We start from the raw sequence: 23,993 nt of genomic DNA on the forward strand, positions 1-23,993 counted from the left end.
AAAACAGAAAGGAGATAGTGTAAGCTGCAGAAAGGGATGTCATTTGGCTAAGATCCTTTCTTCTCTCCCTCCCCCAACGTTTGTTTGTTTTTTTAACTCATATACACTTTTTAATTCTAATAAGCTAGTTTTACTGAAGCCATTTTATAGATTGTGACTCATCTGCTTCAATGCCACCGACCAAACACGTACATTCTTTGTAAGAGACTAAGCAAGCTGGGAGGAAGGAGAAGAAAAAAAAAAAGAAAGATTTTGTTGGCTTCATACTTCTCAGCGTGGGATTCCTAGAGCCTGCATTTATAGTACACAACCAAGCTCGTAAAGAACTTGCACATCCCAGGCAACCAAAAAAGGAAGAAAAACAGTGGGTACAGACACAGCAGCTTTGTAAACTAGTGCTTCTGTCTTTAAAGGAGTTCTTGCACCACTCAGACCTCAAGAAGTAAATGTTCTGATTACACTTCAGAAACAGTCAGAATCCACTAATGAGATGGAAAGAAAACAAATTTTTCTGTAGAAAAAACTGTCAACCTATATGCCAGTTGAAGGCTATTTAAGTTATAAGCAAAAACTTTTGTTACATCGTTCAATTCATCCAAACTTTATCCATCAATACAGTTGTGTACTGAAGAACAGCATAGTTTTTCTGAAGAGCTGCTCTGTGGAATAGAAATCCAATCTACTGATTAAAGGGTCCACAGGAGGAATATTGTTTTCAGAGAACAGTTGGGGTCCTGGAAAAGTAATGTAGACAAGGAGCATTAGCTTGGGATAGCCTTTCTGCAAGGCCTGCAGGAGGGAGTGGAAATGTAAAACATCTTTGTAACACAAGGCTCCGGACACACAATGCCATAAAAGGTCAAACAAACCCTGATCACCCTCTTGCCTTCCCATCCATCCAGAGTCCAAAGAGTAATGTGAATCTTATGACAACTAAGTAATTAGGTTTGTGTGGTCCAGTCAGCATTTTAGTTTCTATAGCAATCTTTCACTCTGAAAGATTACTAAACTCTGGAGAAAATACATAAATGTCATGTCACTAAAATGATGCCCCTTCTTGGATGGAGAACAGCAGCTTGACCATGTCCCCCTCCCCACAAGGTGGCAAGAAAATCTTGATCGAGTATAAAGGCAAATCCTTATTCTTATGAAAAGTGCCACTGGTTTTCATGTCCAAAACCAGCTTGGTCTTCAGTAAGTAGAAATGTGCCAGGAAATAAAATCCTAAAGATAAGAAAGAAGTTGTAATTCTAATATACATTAGTAGGTCGGCATAAACCTAGGATTTCTCCAGTGTTGATCTGACCTGCTACTTTGTGTGAAAACTATGGAGTGCCTTGGGCTTTACTAGAATTTTAGTGAATGTTAGTTAACATAGTAACTTAAAAATAGCAAGAATGCACCTTAGACACACCTGTAGAGCAAAGAGAATCCTAGCTTTAAAAGTCTCATCCAAAAAACAATCAATGAAATAAAATTTATGGATCTCAGTTTAGTACTTCAGAACACTGGATGGCTGAGCTTTTGACCCAACTAGAATTCAAACTTATAGTTCAAGGGAGTTTACTTATTTGTTTCAGAGTAGCACTGAGAGTCTTCTGAGATCATGAAAGCTCCAATGTCCTTGGTCCTGCATAACGAGACAGGAGGAGAATGACCCTGCACTCAATTTACAGGCTGCAGATAAATGAAGGGGGAAAATTATTTATCATACATATTTTTCAGCTGGGGAAGTGAAAGAGAGTAAGGGTCAGATTATCAAGAGAGTTCCATACTAACAATCAGACCTTGATTTTCCAGAGATGTCAGTAACTAGATAAATTACTGCAAATCTAATCCTTATTAGGTGCTTAAATGGAAACCATGTGCTTGAAGCTCAGGTCCACTGGAAAGCTGTACTAATGTAGAAGGCCACAGGTATCCTAATCCTGTGAGGGGAATCTCACTTCTAGGGTTTTAATCTATAACAAAAATGTTTATTCCTAGACAAGAACTATTAAGATGGAGCTAATGTTGCTTTCAGTTATGATGATAACTTTCACATTGTTCCCAGGAAATAAAGCAAGACTGTAATTTGGAAGGATGGTGATCTCTCACACTGTCAGAATGAAGGCCAGAGCGTTGTAAAGAGCTGATGAATAAGTACAGTGGCCTTGGTCACAGTGAAAAAAACAGGGGAGGCCACTTTGGAAGGGTGCAGGTCTTCATGGATTTCTCTGAAGCAAAATTTTTTCCTGCCTTTGTTAAAGATAGTTCCAGTTGTAAAAAACTGGGAAATGATCATAAAATCCTACAAAAACATTTTAAAATGCTATGTGTGTACAAAACTGCAATGATTTAACGATATGAGAAGCTTGTAGACCTATGTAGCAAGAGACAAAAGCATGATACAATGCTAAATTTCTTAAGATCCATTTCTAATGAAATTTAACTCTAACACTTATTTGTATATTCTCCAGGACAAAATATTCTTTACTGAAAAAGCTGAAGAAGATAAAACTGTATTTTTAATACATAATAAAATTACTGAATCTCCATGTCGGGTACAAATATCTTAACTACGAATGCTGTAAGACCTATTCATTTTATATGCCACCTTCTGGCTGTAAAAACCTTCTGGGAAAAGGTAAATGAGTAGATGAAGAACAACAAAAAAATAGACAGGCACCAAAAGAGTATAAAATTATGGGTAGCTTAACCAGTTACTTTTTTAAAATTCTGTTACAAAGGACTCCAAATTCTTACAACAAATCACTAAGTGATTAAAGCATGGCTTTAAGTATCTTTAAAAATGTATACAGTAGTATTTAACTATCATTTTAAGACCCATATACATACAAGAGCCATAATTTAATTAATCAACTCTGCAGAAAGTGAACATGGAACAAATTTAAGTTATAATGCAATTTTATGCTGTTACATAATAGAATACCTGGAAGACTACCATGAACAACAAACTCACTAGTAATGATTCATAAGTGAGTATTAACAAATAAGAAGGGTTATTTCAATACTTGAGTGACTTATTAAACACTAAGTACAACAGAAGTCCTTTCTAGGGGGATATTTATTTACAAAGGAATTCATTCTGGCCAATGCTTTGTACAGTTAAAAAGACCACAGCAAATAGTTTGTTACCTGTTTTACTGTTCCCCACCCTCCCACCATCCTCACAGATTTACTCAACTGGAATGAAATACTGACCAATCCAGGTCAGTGGCAAAACTCCCACTGACCTCAGCAGGCAAAGATTTCAGCCTGAGAATCAATCATATTCTTTGAAAATAAAATCCATCTTTTTGTATAATGTGCAAAGTGCAATCTCTCTCCAGTGCTATCAGAAAAGATGTTCTAAGGACTCAAAATCAATGGTAATGATTAAAGGATCTTACTAATTTTAGGAACCCTAGCTAGGGTGAATGTTGGATGACATATACAGAGATTTATGACAGTCCTAATGATTTTATACAGACACTCAATGTCACATCATTTCCCAAGAGATCTCACTGGGTCAAGCCAAAGACTTTTCATTCAAGTTCTTCAGTTTCCTCTGTAAAAAGGTCTGCCAGATCAGCGACTGTCAAAACTGAGGCTTCTGACTGTTTCATGGAAGAACTAGTGTGGCTGTAGGGAAAAGTATCTGAGTCAGAGAACAGTTCCAGAAAAAAGCTGTGTGCAATAGAGAGTACATTAAAATTACACTCTAGTGAACATCCAAAAGGAAGATGGCATGAGAGAGCATGCCTATTATTGTGCTTAACCAAAAACAGCATGAACCATCCTGTTTATTACTTTGGGGGCATTTTACAAAAAGCTTTTCCAGTAGGCAATTTTAAAGACAAAGCAATTGAAATACTATGGCTCAGCATTATGTGGAGATTAGCAATGAAGGAATGTGCTCTATGCCCTGGGCTGAAGTCAGAGCTGTGACTGAGGGTAAGTGGAGCAGAGGCAGTGGAGGGTAGCAGCTCCAACTGCAGCTCCAGCTCTGACCCCAAACCTGGATCGAGGCTGGAGCTACAGTAGCCACCTGCCCTTCTATCCCCTTGTACTCAAATTTAAGATGAGGGGCATTCCCCCTCCATATTGAGAAGGTGGGGGAGGATGGGGAGGAACAGATGTCATCTTGGATTCAAGTAAATAAGGTAAAATTAAAATGCATATCCAGTAAGGGAAGGGCCAGACTCTATACCATATAGGATAGGGGAAGGCAATTATTTTGGGCGGAGGGCCGCTTACTGAGTTTTGACAAGCCATCGAGGGCCACATGACAGGCAGCCAGGGGCAGATTAATATTAATTTTCTAAATTTTTTAGGGGCCCCATGGGCTGGATGGAATGTCCTGGCAGGCCGCATCTGGCCCATGGGCCGCATTTTGTCCACCCTGATATAGGATGTGCCCATGTGGATTTAGATGCCCAAATGGAATCCCATTTCACCCTGCTTGGATCCCTGAAAAATTTAATACAAAAGATAGATGAATCCTCTTCCTCTTCGCTGCTTTTCTGTGCCTTAAGGTTAAGATGACAGCACAATACTAAAATAAATCCACTAATGAATTTTCAGGGGCCTGAACAGGGTGAAATTGGTGCCAAAGTCTACTTATGTACACAATAGGTGGAGTAGGCTCTGGCTCATTATAGTTATGTTTTATATTTCATCTAAAGTTAGTGAATATTCATCCTGGTTAAAAATCTCACTTTTCCAAAGTTTTTATAAATTTTTTGGTGACACAGTGAAAACGTTTCAGAGAAGAGCAAAGGTTTAAAGTTTTTTCATTTGGTCATAAACAGCATGCAAATGTTTGAAAACTACTCTTTTTACTGGGGGGAGGGGGGAATCAAATAATATTTTTAAACTCCCCCAATTGAGAAACATACCTTCTCTCCACAGTTTTCAGCATCATCTGCATCCTTTCTTCTATTGTTGCTTTTATTAAGAACCTGTGCACAATGGTGGGCCTGAATGTGTTTAAAAAAACAACCAAAAAACAGAGAAGTTTAGCACAGTTGAAATTTTGTTGGATACTGCCAAGAAGTTCAGGACTAATTTTTAGCCATCTTAAAATTCTTTTAAGCTGGTCTGAAAATGTCTTTTGGATTTTAGGGTCAATCCCACAAGATGCTGAGCAACCTCCACCAAGAGTTAAAGAATACCCAGCACTCCTTATCATGCCAACAGCACTGACCTAAATGAATGAGAAATAAATAACGTCCTAACAAACATTAAGCAGAACTCCACCCTCGTTTTCACTAGTGCTCAAACTATGTCTTTTACCCAGCGGTTTGTCCAGAATAACACAACGCCAGGAGGACTCCTCACAGTGATGGGGTGGTTCCTGAACTTCCTGTACACAAGAACTGTGATGGAGCCTGTGGTGTTCACAAGAGCCCACCAATATGAGGACCAGTCACAATCTACCTCTGTGTAATGAATAGTCTACTGTTTATACAGTATGTGCAGTGTTTTATAGTCTGCTGCTGCAGAAAAAGTCCAAGAGAGGGAGCTCAAAATAATGGCTTGTTAAGCCTCATTCCCATAGTTTTAATGGCACTGCTATTACAGAAGACAAGACAGTAAATAGAATTGTAGTTTATATATCACATAAAACAGGGTGAAAAATCTGTTTACCAAAGGGAGCAGAACAAAGCTGGAGGAGAGAAAAAAATTCTCAGGGTTCTGAGGTGGGGGCACATGGGACATAAAACCCAAAGGCACTATCTGTGAACCAGTGTGTAGTCCTTCTAAACATACGACTTCAGAACATACTTTATATAGGAAAATGGAATCAAGGCATTAACTACTGCTCAGCCAGGACCTGATTCAAAGTCCACTCAAGTAACTGAGAGTCTTTCAAGCCACAAACTATTTTTAATAAAGCAAGGAAAACTACTTAGATAGGCAAAGGGAAGTGTCAGCACAATTCTATGCAGAATAGGGGACTAAATCAAGATCAATTTTACTGACTTGAGTTACTTCGGATCTGTACTTGTGAAACCCAGAACAGAATTTGGTTGAACTGTCTATTTCACTTATAGATAGCCCTCAGCTTAACCCAAGGCTCACATTTTAATCAATGACTATAACACAACATGCTGCTGCTACACACAGTTCTGTATTTTTTTGCCATACCCTGAACTTCTAGTGCCAGCATCATCTGAAATCATAATACAGGCTGTTGCAATCAATCTGATCTATGTGCTCATAGTTGATTCAAAATATTTACCACCACACCCAAACATACACCTGCTCGTACATTCTTCCATACAAGCTGATTCATGCCCTCACAAAATAAACATGTTATCTTTATTCAGGAATATATTTGTTCCAGCTATGTTTCTATATCATGTGTTACTGTTTTTATTTTCCTAGTTACTTTTGACCTAAGTAGGTGAACATTTATATATAAACCATACTGCATGAACTTTTAAAGGGCTTGGTTCAGTGGTCTGCAACATCAAAACAGCTGCACAAAGATCCATCTACGATTCAGAGAAATTAAGGTGAAAATATGGAAACAATGAATTTAAAATTAGCAAATGCACTAACAAAAAGCATACTACAGCTGGTGTTAATGTACCAACCCATAGTTTTACAGTCATTTTAAATAATTCATTTTCAGGGTGATGGTATGAAAGAAAAGAACATAAAAAAACTGTAGATATTGGATACTGCAGAAAAAAACTAAAATATAGATGCATTAACAAGCTCATGTTTTCTGAAATAAAGTATTGCCTTTTTTTTTTTTTTTGGAGTTTCCCTTTAAGGAAGGACTGGATTAGTAAAAAGGATGTGCACCAGACAACCCTCAGTGCAAGTGATAGAACGCGCTCATCTAGAATTTTAAGATATACGGAACATAAGCTATGATTATCAACAAACACCGATGCCAACCAGTGCAACACACTGTACTTACAAGCATACCAGGTAAGTGTACCAGGTGTACAACTGTACAAAAAAAATGCCAGTCTTATTTTGTTGCTTATTGATAACATCAGGCCTGTCCAACTTCTCAGGGACTGCACCCTCCACCCCACCAAACCATGGGACCCTGTGGTGGGCAGCCTCCATGGCTGTGCTGCACTATGTGGGCATTGAAGAATCTACATCCCACTGACTTTCAATGAGAATTAAGATCCAAGGACTGGATCCTAAAAAGAGCTTATATATTACAATAGCAGTGTTTCAATGCTCCTCCAGTGCAGTGCAGAACCACTACAGTAGAGCTATATAGCATAGCTCTGCACTTGCTAGCTCTGCACTTGCTAGCTCTTGAACCAGATGCATTATAGCTATATTTGCATAATGCTGTATCTGGACTAATAAGCTGTGTCAAGAAGCTAACAGACACCCTTAAGGCACCCAGGCTCCCCATACAATGCTTAGGGAGGATTAGGCACCTAAAAATGGAATTGAGAACAACCAGTATATTGTATGGGGAACTGCTGAGCAGCAAGGCACTGCCTAGTACTAGCCAAGGAACTGCAAAGAACAGGTATGCATCTTCAGCCACAACCCCCTCCAGAGCTCAGGTGCCTAATTCAGGGCTGTGGGATCTGTACTTGACTACAGACCACAAGCCTTTCCTGAAGGGAGGTGCTTACAACCTGTCTTTCAGGAATGTAGCAGGAACTCTTTAGTTTTTAAAATGACAGGAAGTAGGCATGATAGTACCTACTTTTACCTGGGGTGGAGGGTAAAATTTTGTTGGCAAAATAGGCTAGTGATTAAAGCAGTAACCTGGGCTGTAGGGGAGACAAATTAAGACACCTTCTTTGCCCAACAGGATTAAAATCCACCTCCTAAGAGTGTCCGTCATTACCAGACTATAGGCTCTCCTGCATCTCAGTTGGGGGCATTCACCACCTCTTATTGAATCTTTCCCACTGTGTGCTGGCACTTGCTCCATATTATTTGTATAGTTTGCATAAAACAGTTCTCAGAACAGGAATCCATATATGGGTATTACCCAGTAGATTAAACCATACTCTCCCTGGTCCAATGAATCTTGGAATTCTTCTCTGCAAAATGGCACAGGTCCAACATGAGGAGAAGTATATAAATTCTCCTGTTCCAGTTAGACTTTTTTTACTAGTCTAATGGCTAAAGCAGTCTTCTGTGGAAGCAGACGTGGCTCTGAATCCCCTCAGGCACAACAAATTTTAACACAGGTCTTCCACATCCTGGCGACTGCCCTAACCAGTAAGCAGCAACCATGAAGCTATTACCTTCCCCTCTGCTCTTAAAGAAAGCAGCAGCTACCACTGCATTTTGTGCATATGCCAGTCCTGTAGAAACATGTTAAGCATGCTCTGAGTACACTTACTAGATTGAGCTCCTTTGGGCACTTAGGCAAGGGAATACCAAATTTCAAGATCTGATCAGACTTCTGGAGAAGTTCAGTGTTGAACTGCTCAGCCTTCTTTAGACTAAGGAAATTCTGGGGGTGCATAGCGAGACACCTTTGGGCCTGGGTGGAACTTGAAGTTACAAACTGTGAGAAGCCTGGGGCCTTTACATGACTCCAGTTAGGCAGCCTTTACATGCCTCCAGTTTGACCAGGGCTTCCCAGGATTTCAATTTTGTATTTGGGTGCCTAAAATCTGTCTATGGGTACGTCTTTTTTTGGATCTTCTCTGAAGTGGAAATGGAACAAAGAAGCTTAAGTCGCTTAGGTGCTTTAGAAAATATTGCCTACAGCCTGTGCGATCCTCAGTTTTTCCATTTGTAAAGCAAGAATACTATTACCTATATTCCAGAAGTGCTGGGAGAGCTAATCAATTAAAATTTATGGTGGGGTCTGAGATTCTCACACAAGTGTTATACAGTCGTGTTTTAGACCGGACAAGGCATTAACCAATTTTAAACAATTCAACCTCTTACTTTGTTTGGCCAATGCGGTGCACTCTGCCAATCGCCTGAAGCTCATGAGCAGGATTCAGAATTGGTTCGACCAGCAGGACATGAGTTGCTTCAATTATGTTTAATCCATTGGAACCAGTATGTAGGGGCAAGAGCAAAATATTGATCTTGGGGTCATATTTAAATGCTGAAAGATTTTCCTAAAAGACAAATAACATATTAGCTTTTCAATGGAAGCTACTCCTGAATAAAGAATATGGGAACCATACCTACAATTGTAAAATAATTTAGTAGTTGTGAAAACATACCAGATCAATAACCCTTACAGACAGACATCCTCTTTTGTCCATCAGACAGATACAGCACAGACAGCAGCAGTATCTCATGCTCTTTATTCTTCCCTTTTGTCCACCCACACATTACTTTTTGAGAATGCAGATGGTGGTTAAGGCAGGCAAGGTTGTTTAACCAATAGTGGTTAAAATATTTTCTGGAACTGCACCATGTTTCTAGTCACTGTAGTGTTTGAGTTCAGTGAAGAAATTAAAGGTTCTGCTTGATCAAGCTTATAATTTTTGTTTCATTTCCTCAAAGCACCAATGTGAAAGGATCAAATAAACTTTCACCTATCTTTGTGCCATTCAGAATACCTTACAGAAAAAAAATCATCTTTACATACCTGAAATTTACTAATTCCATTGATCTGAGCAAACACCATGTTGTTATCATACAGAGCTTTTGAAATTATATCCAGTACATCTTGCCACTAGAAGACACACAACAAGCCAACCATTATTACCAAGTGGTATGAACAATGCTAAAACATGAACAGACTATAATGAACATGAGCCGGCAGTGTGACAAAGCCATCAGAAAAGCCAATAGCACTTTATCGTGCATCAGCAGATGCATGACGAACAGGTCCAAGGAGGTGATACTTCCCCTCTATAGGGCGCTGGTCAGACCACAGTTGGAGTACTGCGTGCAATTCTGGGCGCCACACTTCAAGAAGGATGCGGATAACCTGGAGAGGGTCCAGAGAAGGGCAACTCGTATGGTCAAGGGCCTGCAGACCAAGCCCTACAAGGAGAGACTAGAGAAACTGGACCTTTTCAGCCTCCACAAGAGAAGGTTGAGTGGCGACCTTGTGGCTGCCTTTAAGTTCATCACGAGGGCACAGAAGGGAATTGGTGAGTATTTATTCACCAAGGCGCCCCCGGGGGTTACAAGAAACAATGGCCACAAGCTAGCAGAGAGCAGATTTAGATTGGACATTAGGAAGAACTTCTTCACAGTTCGAGTGGCCAAGGTCTGGAACGGGCTCCCAAGGGAGGTGGTGCTCTCCCCTACCCTGGGGGTCTTCAAGAGGAGGTTAGATGAGTATCTAGCTGGGGTCATCTAGACCCAGCACTCTTTCCTGCTTATGCAGGGGGTCAGACTCGATGATCTATTGAGGTCCCTTCCGACCCTAACATCTATGAATCTATGAATCTATGATCTCTCACAAATACTCAAAAGAGAAAGCAATAAAGAAATACCAAACATGCCCTTCTGATATGCCCTTAAATATTAATACTAACAAGTTGATTTTGTTTTATTTTGCTCCAAAAGTAATACCATTCACATTTTTTTCCTCAGATATATTGAATGTAAAAGTGGCACCACAATGGCATTCATAAGGAGCAAGCATAGGCAAGTAAACTGAGGAACCTAGGCAAGACACTTCTTTGAAAAAAAGCTGAGCAGAACTGCAACAGTAAAATGTAGTTGTAAAATTTATGAATAACAGTTTGACCTGCTCAAGGTTAAAATACAGTAGACTTGTTAATGCTCCTGCACACTGAATGTCAGTGTTTTCCCTTTAAAGATGTACAATACTTTCCATCGAATGAATGAGGCTACCAGTAATAACACCCCAATGATATAAATCATCTCACTTATCTCTTTAACTATTTAAATAGCTATTGGTAACTACTTGCATATTTTGGTAGGGAAATTGAATTTTGAAACTATTATTAGCACCTAATATCCTGCTGCACAGCATGTAAATTTTTAGATAGAAAATGGTGATCAATACCGTTGAGAAAACCAAAGATTTAGCCCCTGGATCTTTACATTGGATTTTCTTCAGAGTCCGTACCACAGCTTCCACTTTGGTGGAATGGCTTCCCTTTGAAACAGAAAGAAAAAAAAAAAATCAATACAAAGATTAAGACAAAGAAAAAGCATGCACACTTTCATTACACATTGCTCTTTTAATTAGCTTCTGTTAAACACAGCAAAGTCTGTTGTACATGTCCCGCAAAGAATTAACAAACATGCATATGCTAGTGTATATGGTTTTTAAAAGGTCTAAGAAGATTATACCAGGAACTCTGAAGACACTTAAAATAGCTGACCCTTAGATTATATACATCTCAGGGCAAAGAGTATGGGCAAGATTCAAACTCTGTACCCCAGAAAAATGGGAGCTGGAAACTGCCACTTAATGTATACAGCTCTGGAGCCTGTCCCATGTCTTATGGGTGGCAGAGCTCATTATCTGTTGGACAGGATTTTGTGCTGCAATCCTTCTCTGATTCAATCCTTCCATCCCTGGCTTATCTGCTATACTGGGATTTAGCAAATAACCTGTGACCATCTTCTTCAGTTCCTGCAGCAGGCAGCTTCCCTTTTGGTTAAATTCACAGAGAGTACAAAGCTCACAGACAGGGTGAGTGTTTTTGTTTTGTCTTGTTCAGAAATAAGAACACTGACAATCGATAATTCTTTAAAATGATTGCTCAACACAAGGTTATTTCTATTATATTGTGCATCCATGGCTTTTAACAGCTGCTTAAAGAACAATCACATCAAAACAAACAGAACCCCACACAAACCAAAATGTAATCAACAAACAATTAATCTGAAGCAGGAAATCCCAGCTTTCATTTGACTCTTCCCTTTGTGCTCCTCCCCATTAAAATTGCAGGGAGGACAGATGGGCTTTGAAAAATGATGTATGTAACAACAGTCTTGGACTATCAATCAGAGTACTAACTTCTGAAATCCAACATGATTCATGAGAGCGTGCTTCTAGTAACTTCCTATTTTCTAAATATGGGATGTTTGAACTGAGATGCCCTTACAATTATAACTGCATTTGTATGCCATGGGAAAAGGTGGTCTAGCAGGCAGGTTCATTTCAATTCACAGAGGTCAAACCCACATATGTAACTTAACTTAGAAACCCAAATGAATACTAGTGTCATGAGGTTGTGGAAAGTTACTCTGCTTAAAATGTGTGATGCTGCTTTCTTAACTTCAGTTTAAAAATAGTGTGCAGATGTTTCAATTTGACATGGCAAGAGCATGGGTAAGAGTAGCTAGAGTGTATGAATATAAAATGACAGCCACTGCTAGGTCATAGGTGGAAGGACTGAATACTTTGATGATCTAATGGGGCCAATCTTTTTAGCAAGCATGCCATAAATCCAACCCATGAAAAAGTGCCACTTTCTCAGCCACCACCACTTCCCAGCGCTGACAAATCTCACCACAACAGAATGTGGCAACACTAAATCTGATGGCACCTACCACCACAGCTCCTGCAGGGGTAAACCTCTGAGCCAACACAGACCTCCAACTCCCATCCCCTTCTTGAGAGCTATTCTTACTCTCATTGCTAGCACCCCCTTCAACTCGATGCTGAGGACTCATCTGTGAAATACCAGTTGCCCATGCCGTCTATGTATGGCATGTGTGCTGTGGGTTGCCGACCACTGGTCTAACTGTACTTAGTTCGTGAAAGTGGGCTGTATACAATTAAGGCCAAAACTTTCAAATGTAGCCTGAAGTTAGGCACCTCTCTTCATATCAAATCATTGACGTGCCTTGATTTTCAAAGGTGCTAAGAATCTACAAATATCATTCACCTGGATTCAAAAAATGCTGTGCAGTTCTCCCACCAGCATCCATGCTTCCCCTTGAAGCAGGGCTTGCTGTTTCTCAGGACTTTCCAACATTTCTCAGCACCACATTCACATAACTTCTTGGTAACTACTGGCAACTACGAAAGGGACACTGCAAATCCTACACAGCATATCTTTTAAATGTTTTAGTTACTCTTTATAAGCTTCTGGGCAAGGTTTATACTCAATAGACATTCCCTAGGGAAAAAAAAATCCCAACGTTGGCACAGGAGTGTTGGCAGCAAATCAAACATGAATGCATGTAAGCTGTAAATGTTATCAATGTCCATGGCCAGGAATTTTAGCCACTTCTGTCTTGGATCAGCTTTTAAAATCAAAAATAGTTTGACTGGCTACATAAAAAGCATGTGCTAGTGAACTTGGATTAATACTGTAGCAGCTTTGAGAACTAGTGTAAGGGTTAAATTACTTGGGCAGCAAGTCTACTTAGCACTACGTAAGTACCCTGAGATTTCCCTTCTGCATGGGAATTGTCTGATAATATGGAACTTATGGTGAAAATGGATCCTCAACCTTGTGTGTCTGCTACTTCCCTTTGGTGTATGGCACATCTAATGGACATTTTAGTGTAGCATTCTGCTACCCAGAAGGACTTCATGCCACTGCACTCAAACTGCCTAAGAACTTAACACATTCCTGTGCTTTAAGGCAAGATGTAAAGTACTTAAGCATTGAAGTTGGGAAGAGGAAGACAAGGTAGAACCCACAGTATCTTCCCTCACAAACAAATCTAAAGACCCAAACACAATTTTATTCTATGTTGTTCTAAAAAGAATCTGTGACCAGAGAAAAATATATAAATGAGATTTTATGGTTTAGATCAACTCTTTCAGGAAGACATAGAAAGCAAAACAGACTGAGTAAAACTCCTCAAAAGTATAATTAATAAGTTTCTCGACAGATAAAACCTTATTTGGGGCATATTTACATGATCAAAGGATCATGAGAGGGAGCACTGCGGTGAAGCCATACCAAGTACGCCACACTCTCAAATAGATGTAATGTCACCCCTTAGTGCAGTGCACACCAATACACTCCCTCTCTTAGGCATGCTTTTTGGTTTTTGCCCAGAGCTGCATAAAGGTGGCCACATTACATATTACATTCATGTTGGGGTGTAACAGGTCTGCCATACTGTGCTTAACTTTATGGCTGCGTAGTGTGAGCTTTCAATGATGTGGACATGCCCAATTTGTCTTTCATAGACCGTACTTAGTTCTACAAGGCTGAAAGTATTCTCAGCATCAAGAAACCTGACTTTGTGTTTTTAAAGATGAATTACTACAAACCAATTGATAACTAGCAGCCTTGATCTCTGATTACATTTTTATCTGTTTGGGAAAAAACAGCAGAAAAAATTATTATAAATTTCCTGTAATGTTTATTCGTGACTAGTGAGGGAAACAAGATACTTGCCATTAACTGCATCTTTTCCTTTCTTCAGAAAGAAACTGATAACAGTTTTCAACATCTTCTGCATGAAAAAAGTTTTCACAACAAACTGGAATAATTCGTAGGCAAATATGTACTGGGTAACGTGGGGGCCTCTGCAAGACATGCTAGGAAATCTGGTCATCACACCAGACAACAAAGCTAACCTATTTAACAATTTATTTGCCTCCATTTTCCTGGGCAGGGACCGGGTCTCACCCCCCCCCCCCCCCCCCGGACCTCTGTAGGCCCCAAGGCCGGCGCACCCAGGCCTAAGGTCAGTGAGTACCTAGTCAGGGAACTTCTGGAGGGACTGGACGTATTTAAATCAGCAGGTCCTGACGATCTCCACCCCAGAGCGCTGAGGGAATTAGCAGAGGCCATTGCGGGACCTGTGGCATGGCTTTACGAGCACTCGTGGTGCTCTGGTGTGGTGCCAGAGGACTGGAAAAGGGCCAATGTGGTCCCCATTTTCAAAAAAGGGAGGAAGGAGGACCCAGGAAACTATAGGCAAGTTAGTCTCACCTCGATCCTGGGTAAGCTTTTTGAGAGAATTATCCTGGCACATGTCCACGAGGGGCCAGCAGGGGAGATTATGCTTAGAGGCAACCAACACGGGTTCATTAGAGGCAGGTCCTGTCAGACCAACCTGGTGGCCTTCTATGACCAGGTCACAAAATCCTTAGATGCAGGTGTAGCAGTAGACGTAGTCTTTCTGGACTTGGAATGCCTTCGACACTGTCTCTCACCCCATTCTCATTAAAAAACTATGGGACTGTGGCATTGACACCTACACAGTCAAATGGGTCACTAACTGGCTGGAGGGCCGCATCCAGACAGTGGTGGTGGATGGGTCATTTTCGACCTGGAAGGATGTGGGCAGTGGGGTCCCCTACGGCTCGGTCCTCAGGCCCGCACTGCTCAACATCTTCATCAGTGACTTGGACGAGGGGGTGAAAAGCACCCTATTCAAATTCGCAGACGACACTAAGATGTGGGGGGATGTGGGCATGCTAGAAGGGAGGAATAGGCTGCAATCGGACCTATACAGGTTACAGGGGTGGGCAGATGAGAACAGGATGGGTTTCAACACTGACAAGTGCAAGGTGCTGCACCTGGGGAGGAAAAACCAGCAGCATACCTACAGGCTGGGGAACTCCCTTCTCATCAGTGCAGAGACAGAAAAGGACCTCGGAGTCATTACTGATGCCAAAATGAACATGGGCCGACAGTGCAGGGACGCAGTCAGGAAGGCCAACCACACCTTGTCATGCATCCACAGATGCATCTCGAGCAGGTCCAAGGAGGTGATCCTCCCCCTCTACGCGGCACTGGTCAGGCCGCAGTTGGAGTACTGCGTCCAGTTCTGGGTGCTGCACTTTAGAAGGGATGGGGACAACATTGAGAGGGTCCAGAGGAGGGCCACTCGCATGATCAGGAGTCAGCAGGGCAAGCCCTACGAGGAGAGGCTAAGGGATCTGAATCGGTTCAGCCTCCACAAGAGAAGGCTGAGGGGGGATCTAGTGGCCATTTAGAAACTAGTCAGGGGGGACCAGCAGGCATTGGGAGAGTCCCTGTTCCCCCGGGCACTACCAGGAGTGACAAAAAATAACGGTCACAAGCTGGCAGAGGGTAGATTTAGACTAGATATCAAGAGGCACTACTTCACTGTCAGGGTGGCTAGGATCTAGAACCAACTTCCAAGAGAAGTGGTGCTGGCTCCTACCCTGGGGGTCTTTAACAGGAGGCTAGATGAACACCTCGCCAGGGTCGTTTGACCCCAGTACTCTTTCCTGCCATGGCAGGGGGTCGGACTTCAAGATCTGCTCAGGTCCCTTCTGACCCTACCAACTATGAAACAAGGTCTGAAAAATATGCAGGTTTTGCAAGACTTAAACTGAGAGGTTCTATAGTATCTTTTTTGTTTCTGAAATGTCATACACCTTTTGTATACTGCATTCAAGGATATACAAACTAATTTCAGTCATCACAAATTTAACTACCATTAAAGGTTCTATTGTTCAATCTCTGTGACCTGTGACAGCCTCCAGCATATGACATAAAATGTGAATTCTTAAAAGGACCATTAACATTTAGAGGTAGATTGTCATAGACAAAAATGGAAGTTTTAACTTCTCCCACAATGCCCAATAAAAGTAAAAGGAAACTGACTGTTTAATAGTGCTTTGTGACATTCAAAATCTCTACCAGAAGCATGTTTGCCATAGCATTGCACAAATACTGCAGCAGTTCCTGCAATGTTCTATAGCAGAAGAAACTCCTACAGTAAAATAACTTCCATCTTTAGGCTTTTTTCTTTTTTTTTGGAGGGAAGGAAGTAAAATATACTTCAGACGTACAGATGTTGAGTTTCTACCATGAGAGTCAAGGTTCTTTAAGTGGATGTGATATCTTTTATTAGACCAACTAAGTACAGTAAAAGTTGAGTTATCTGGCACCTTACAAGCCAGCATGCTCTGTTAACCAGCATGCCGGCTTGTAAGGGAAAAGTGAACCTGGACTTCTTTCCCCTCCCTCTGCTTTCTTCCCTCTCCCTTCCCTGCTTTACCTTTTGTCTTTCTAATTCCTTTCTATTTACATTCTCACTGACATCCTGCCACACTTTTAGCTTCTCTCATTCCTTGGAGTCTCAGAACACCAAAGACTCCCTATGCCTGAAGAAGAGTGATTGCATCCAAAAGCTTGCAAAGAACTTTTTTGCAACAACTCAGTTGGTCTAATAAAAGATATCACATCTAACCAAAGAACTTTGTCTGCCTATGTCCTTAGACCAACACGGCTACAACCAAAAACCCAGTACCATGAGATTCACTCTTCTCTTGGTAGAAAGCAAAAGTTTGTAGATGTTTAAGCTTTTTTTCCCAGAGAAATAATGGCTACTCTGGTAGAAAAATAACCTGAGAACAACCAGGTTAAATTGCTCCCTGAAGAGTTTCTCCCAGGAGACTGAGCAGATGGCATGCTCTCCACACCCCCCACCCAGCTTACTTCTCCTGGGGACCAGAAGCAGAGCCAGAGAAGAAAGGCTGCTATGCCTTCCCCATGATCAGGGTCACTAGTTTGAAAAAGGCATGGGGGGAGGGAGAGGGCAGATGCTCCCTGCCTGCTTCTCACACCTGACTTCCCAGTATCAGAAGTAGGCTGGGCATTTACTATAACGTCCCGTCTGCTTTGCTCCCGGGCACTAGAAGCTGAGCAGCACAGTCCCCTACCTGCTTCTCACACAGAGTTCTTAGTGTGAGAAGCAGGCAGGGGCTTTACTCTGCTGCTCAGCTCTGGGGCACCAGAAGCTGAGTACAGGGAGCAGCACTGGGAACAAGGGGAAGCTAGTTGGCAGGGAACCGAGCTAGGAAAATGCTGCCCAAGCCCAGCTCCTGGCTTTTAAAATCTCTGCTCCTGCCACTTAACTTTTCCCTGCTGCTCTGATTCTCCCTCCTCATCCCACAAGAAACAGGAAGACTAGAGCAGTTCATACTTTCCCCAGACTGGGATCACCCCAGGCTGGGGAAGGCATAAGGAGCAGGGAAGAGGGGGCAGTTGCAGACTGAATGTCTGTACTAATCCCTCTTCTGGGATCATTTCTAGAAATGGAAATTTTCCACCACTAGAAATTAACATTTATATGCAGCCTTGGAGGGCTTACTCACCTCTTCTAGCCTCACAAAATTGCTAAGAAAATACAGATTTAGAGGGGAAACACTACTTTTGTCTCCTCCCATAAGATTTACTCTTGGAAAAAAAAAAAGAGATTTGAGGCTCTGTTTTTGTTTTTCTTTTATAATTAAGTCTGGGCCTGTGCTTCAGGGACCTTCCATTGCAACACTAAAACCAAACACACCAGTAACATTTTAAAAAGCACTAATTGATGACCTAGTAGCATACCCTCCCTCTATTACTTAAAAAACATGCTACCTTATTTGATTAGTCTTGGTTTTCTTTGTTTTTTTCCTGAAGCAGCTCAAGCTGTATTTTAATAGGCTACAACATACACTTGTTTAATGAAATCATCAATCCCTTTGACAATCAAGTAAAATATAATGTGATTAGTCATCTTTGGGTTACAAAGTAAATTAAAACAGATTCTGATAAATTCTGTTGGAGAGGTACTGTGCCTAACAATGCCAATCCAATACACTCTTCACCAAACATATAAAGGTGCATTTTATATACAAACATAAAGGTTCTCTTTCATGTTTTATACTTTGCATTGTTACAAGTGATACCTAATGTGTCAGTGTAAAGGAAATAACCATATTTCAACAAGGCCTAATATGCATGAACTTAAACTTTTAAAACTTTTTTTGTTTTAAAAACTTTTAATAAGTTGCTGACGTAAGCCTCATATTAACAGAACTAAAAACCAGTTTGTTGCCAAGAGGTCACTTACATCTGATCCTGGTAAAGCTAACCCATTTTTTCTAGAATTTTTTTCACTTGTGAGTGGGACCAAGAATATTTTAAGAAATGCTGTAAGAATTAAAATACTAAAGAAAACATGAGGTATACAAGTGAAGCAAGAGATACTGATGGAGATCAGATTACGAGCTGTGCCAAAATGATCAGAAAGCTTGTGGAAGTTAGAGAACCTAAGTCACTTGTACCCCAACTGTTATCCCATAAAAGGGAGAAGGGTCAAAAGTCACAACCAAAAAGATACTTTTTTGATAGCGACGCACCAATAGAGATTTTGGGGACCGATACTGACAGCCGCTATTTAAGGAGGCATATTGGCTGATACCAATCCGATATCCAATACAGCTGCCATCAGCTGGCAAGTCCCTTGTGGTGGAAGGGGAAGGGGGAGGGAAGGGGCTTGGGAGCACAGATCAACACCTCCCTCGGTGAGGGAGGGAGCATCCGCTGTTCAGCCAGGATAAGTGGGTGGTACAGGATGGAAGCACAGCTTGTGAGGTGGGAGTGGCTCCCAATACTGCTTGCACCCTGGGAGGGTGGGGGGCATGTGTTCCTGGATCTGCGCGGCACAGGGCGGGCTGCAGCTGCAGGGTGGAGCTGGAGCCGGGGCTCTTCTCAGCAGGGGCTGGGCTTCGAGTGGGCTCCAGCAGCGCTGGGAGGAGGATGCATCCACCCCAAATTTCACTACAGCTTCGCTCCCAGCCCTGCACCACCACCCAGCGCAGCAGCACCAGCTTTTCCCCACTTCTGGGTGGAGGCGGGGCATTCAGGTGAGGCTGTGCCGGGCAGTGGCGCAGGGCTGGGAGCAGAGCTGCAGTGAAATCTGGAGTGGCTGCCTCCCAGCGCCACTGGAACCCACTCTGAGCTCAGGCCCAGCAAGAAAAGCCCTGCACAGCCCCAACTCCACCCTGCAGCTGCCGCCCACCCTGCACTGTGCAGATCCAGGGGCACATGCCCCCTCTTCCGCCCTCCCAGGGTGCAAGCAGCGGTGGGAGCTACCCCACCATGAGCTGCACCTCTGCCCTGCCCTCTGTCCTCTCCCTCCCTGACCCCCCCCCTCACTGCAGAGGGGCGTTGATCTGCACCCCCCACCATGCCCCTTCTCTCCTACCCCCCCTTCTGGCTTACCAGCTGGAAGCAGCTCTCCATGCTGCCAGCTCTGCTGCATGCTGCACATGGGCATTTATTGGCCAAATTATCAGCCCCATAGGGCAGATATCCAATATAATTTTCTTCATATCGGTACTGATCCCATATAAGACCGATGTATCAGTGAACCTCTACTTTTTGAGCTCACTTTTTTCAGATTTTTGAGCATATCAACTGTCTTTTAAAAAAAATTATATTGAATCAGAACTGTATCAGTATTGAAAAGCATCACACTTCCACAAAAAGGGGTGATTTGGGGAATGTGGTAAACTGACCTAATGTCAATGTCCCAGTCTAGAGCAGGCCATGTTACTGGTGTACAAAATCTGAACTCATGATTTGCTTTAATTTCTCCGTAAAATTGACACGGGGTCACAAACATAAAGATATGGGTAAACGGTGGTGAAGGTGTGCTCCTCTAAGATCACCACATCATCAAGGAATATCAATGCTCCTATTTATTTTAAGTCCAGTCCAAAGGAGAGAAAAAACTTGAAAAACCACAGGCTATGCAACCTGAACAACAGAGATGTCACCCATCATACTATGAGGTACACAGATAGCATCATGCAGTCCCCCACAGCTGGCAGTCTGATATTGTTACTACAAAGACCAGGCGAGCTAAAAATCTAATCTTTTTCTCCAGTTAACTTTTGTCTTTGCAAACTGTTCCTATAAGAACATTATTAGTCTTTTGGTAACAGTATTTAATGAGTAAATCAGTACCTTTATGCACCACACTTTTATAATAAAAGTTAGTTTGCATAGAACTAACCTGACATAAACATTAAATTGCGAGTTGCCAGCCATTTCCTACTGAAGTAGAGTATTCAGGAAAAGTAAGAGTTCAGAGCAACAGCCACTCAATAAGTGGGAACCTTGAAGGGCCTAGCTGTTGCCTTAGATCATCTGGAAGCAGGGTGCATTGTGTTTTCTAGGATAAGTTTTAGAAGATGCAGTCATCTTATATAAAGATTGATTTCATTCTACATAATTAACTCATTAATTTGTTTTTAGTTGCAACCTTGATTTGATGACTGCATTGTTCAATTTTAATTTGATTATTTAAAGCTATAGCTATTAGTTAAGATTTTAATTTATCTTTAATCCGCTTGCTCATTAACTAGCATTAAAATATACAAAAAATAAACAGAACTCTATCTCCACTAACAAGTAAAAGAAGAAACAGTGGACGCATCCAAAGGAGCATGCATGTGCCTGTTGCAGCACCTCAAAGCAATCTGAGATGCCACAAGAGGCATGCTACGAAAAAAAAAAATGTTTCCTACACTGCATATCTGCAGTACAGGCTCTAAATTTGACACTGGGAAATTGCAGTATCCAAAAAAAACCCCCAAACCACTCCAGAAAAAAGCGGTGCACACCAGAAAAACACAACCAGAGGATGAATCCTCCAATGCACCTGGCCAGAGCGTCTCTGGTTGCTCTGTGCCCCACTGCCCTAGCATGCTGCCTCAGTGTGCTGGGATAAATAGGAGCTGGTCAAGGCTGCAGCAATGGATCAGACCTGGGCACTGTCCCAGGTAAGTAGGGACGAAGGAGTGAGGGAGGCTGTGTAGGAGTGGAGGGGACTGCTTGGGAGGGGTGGGTCCCCCGCCTCGCAGCAGCAACAGTGGGGCATATGCAAGCAGGAACTGGTCGAACCCAAGGGAGTGCAGCTTCTGCCTGCGGTGCTGGAAGCCCTGGGTGACAGCAGGAGCTGGTCTGGTTCTGTCCAAGGGCGCACGGGCCGGGCTGGGCTGGGCTGATGCCATGTGCAGCCGCCAGTCTGAGGTGGCCCTGTGCCACCGGGGGTCTCTGACAGGAGCAGGCGTCAGCACCCAGATGGCCACTGCTGCTTCAGGGGGCCTGTGGGCCATGTGGGGGAGCAAGAAGGGGACTCACCCTCCTTAGCACTCCTCCCCACCTCATAAAGTCTACCCATACCCACAAACCCTACATCCCCAAACCAGCCCCAGAAACCCTATACCCACCCACAAACCCCACAACCACCCCCCACACCTCTTTCCTCCCCTATGTGCCTAGCTGCCAGATAGGACAGGACCTACTGGCAGAAGCTGCGGCTGCAGGGGCAACTGCCACACTGCAGCCTTGCCCCATGCCCACACCAGTGCTGGGACATGGGCCCCCAGCCTGTGGGGGCTCCTGGTTCCAGGAACCACTCGGGGGTGTGATGGGCTGGGGGGAGGGATGGAGGTGGCAGCAGGGGTGAAAGAGAGAGAGCGAGCGAGCGAGCATGTGTGTGTGTGTGTGTGTGTGTGTGTGAGTATGTGTGAGAGAGAGAGAGAGAGAGAGAGAGAGAGAGATGGGGGTTGGGGGTGGGGGAGTGCTTTGGGTAGAAAAGGCCAGAGCTGGGCTTAGAGTCCCACTGCCCCTCTAGAGCAGCCTGTGCACCAGACTGGAAGGGAAGGGGCTTACCTAGCCCAGTACCTGAGACTCAATCAAGGGCTTCCCAGGAACGGCATGGAGATCACTGAGGCCTGGGCACAGGGAGAAGAACAGCGAGGGCTGATGCTGCTCAGAGCCACAAAGCAACAGATGAAACAGCTGCAGCTGAACTCATGTCCTGGTGCTGGGACAGAGCTGCTGCCAGGAGGGAGCTAGTGGGGGCAGGCAGGGGCTATGGGTTGTGAGTGACGGAGCAAGGGCGGGAGCAAGGCACCGACATAGTGCTGCTCAGCGTCCCATATCCTGGTGAGCAAAAGGGACAGGGTCAGCTCTAATTATTCTATGATAGTTACACCAACTATGAAACTATAAAAAAACAAAAGCAAATGTTAAAGTGTATAGATATTTAGAAATTGTTTTATGATGATGATGGTGGCACTGGTAGGCTTCCAAACTGCTTTATACTTGTAAACATATCAATAAAACACTGCTGAACTGATCTTGCTATATATAGTGGCGTTTTATTTTAATCACAGACGAACATGGATTTGGGGTATTTTAATGAGAGAATATGGGCGTTTCTTATCAGAGAATTTGCAATTTTTAAACAGGGAACACCAGGATCCCGGCTGGTGAGACAAATGGCAGGACCTGGGCAGAGAAGCCTGCCCAGGGCCAGCACCGGGAACCCAGCTGGAGGGCAGATGAGATGGTTGACCTCCTGGCCATTTAGGACCAGGAGGAGATGCTTCGACATTTTGAAGCGGGCCACCACACGGAGCGCATCTTCTGGGCGATAGCTACCCAGATGGCAGAGCGGAGGCACCAGAAGACATGACAGCAATGCCACCCAAAGGCCAACTGTGCAGCCACAGTCCACTGGCAGCTGGCCCAAAGGTGCAGGTAGCTCTGCCCAGGTGGCTGTGTGGTCCCTGTCTGGGTCTGGCAGGAACACAGCCATGGGGCTGCAGGTCCAAGGGGGTGGATGCTGTCACAGGTGGCAGCAGGTTACAGCCAGGCAGCAGCCCTCACTGCCAGACTGCTGCAGTGGGTAGAGGGTGCAAGGGCCACTCAGAGTTAGGGCTAGTTCAGCAGTTCAACTGCCACAAGGGGCTAGTGTCCTGAGATACCAGCTGGCTGGGCCTCAGAAGCTCCCAAGGGCAAGTAGGCGGGCAGTTTTTTATACCGCTGGGGCCAGCACCTGTGCTGGCCCCAGCATCTAGCTCCCCCTGGCTGAAGATCTAGGAAGAGCTGGGCAGGGTTAGTTTGCCCCAAGTGACACAATTTGCCCCAGACCAAAGTGCATGTTCAGGTATGTGCGCTGAGGCACAAATATCCAGCACAAATTTGTGCCGCTGCTATTTGAGCTGCTACAAGCATGTAACAAACCTGAGCACCACAAGGAGCTCATTAGTATAAAACTGTTCATTTAATCAGTAATACAATCTTTGAAGGATTTTATAAAACTACTACATGTATAATGATACCCAGCCAACTAAGAAAAGAATTAGCAAATACAGATCAACTAGCAACCCTTGAAGCTACGATTTTGGCAAAATACAAAATCCCAAGACTGTCATAAAAGCAGTATTTCCTCAGGGAACCTGCACTGCAGTTAGAGAACCCACATTTTGGTTAGGATCATAGCTGCACTTACTACTGAACAAGGATTCAATGCTTTTAAGCACAGAGAAGCCCGTGCCCCCCCCCCCCCAACAACCAGACCTTTACTATTCC

At 43.1% G+C, this 23,993-nt stretch overlaps 1 protein-coding gene across 4 annotated transcripts in view; it reads right to left on the reverse strand.

The window, feature by feature from the left end:
- Nucleotides 1-2,485: 2,485 nt before the first annotated feature.
- Nucleotides 2,486-23,993, reverse strand: part of SHPRH (SNF2 histone linker PHD RING helicase) — a 119,032-nt gene continuing 97,524 nt past the window's right edge. For all 4 annotated transcript variants that reach the window (XM_059713794.1, XM_019488366.2, XM_059713796.1 and 1 more), the window contains 5 exons: nucleotides 10,940-11,032; nucleotides 9,542-9,628; nucleotides 8,884-9,062; nucleotides 4,881-4,961; nucleotides 2,486-3,624 (listed from right to left, as the gene is read on the reverse strand). In XM_059713794.1, coding sequence (XP_059569777.1) covers nucleotides 3,528-3,624; nucleotides 4,881-4,961; nucleotides 8,884-9,062; nucleotides 9,542-9,628; nucleotides 10,940-11,032 — 537 coding nt within the window. In that variant the 3' untranslated portion in view covers nucleotides 2,486-3,527. The remainder of the gene's footprint in view (nucleotides 3,625-4,880; nucleotides 4,962-8,883; nucleotides 9,063-9,541; nucleotides 9,629-10,939; nucleotides 11,033-23,993) is intronic.

The sequence above is a fragment of the Alligator mississippiensis genome, chromosome 1, assembly GCF_030867095.1.
Source record: "Alligator mississippiensis isolate rAllMis1 chromosome 1, rAllMis1, whole genome shotgun sequence".
NCBI classification, from domain to species: Eukaryota; Metazoa; Chordata; order Crocodylia; family Alligatoridae; genus Alligator; species Alligator mississippiensis.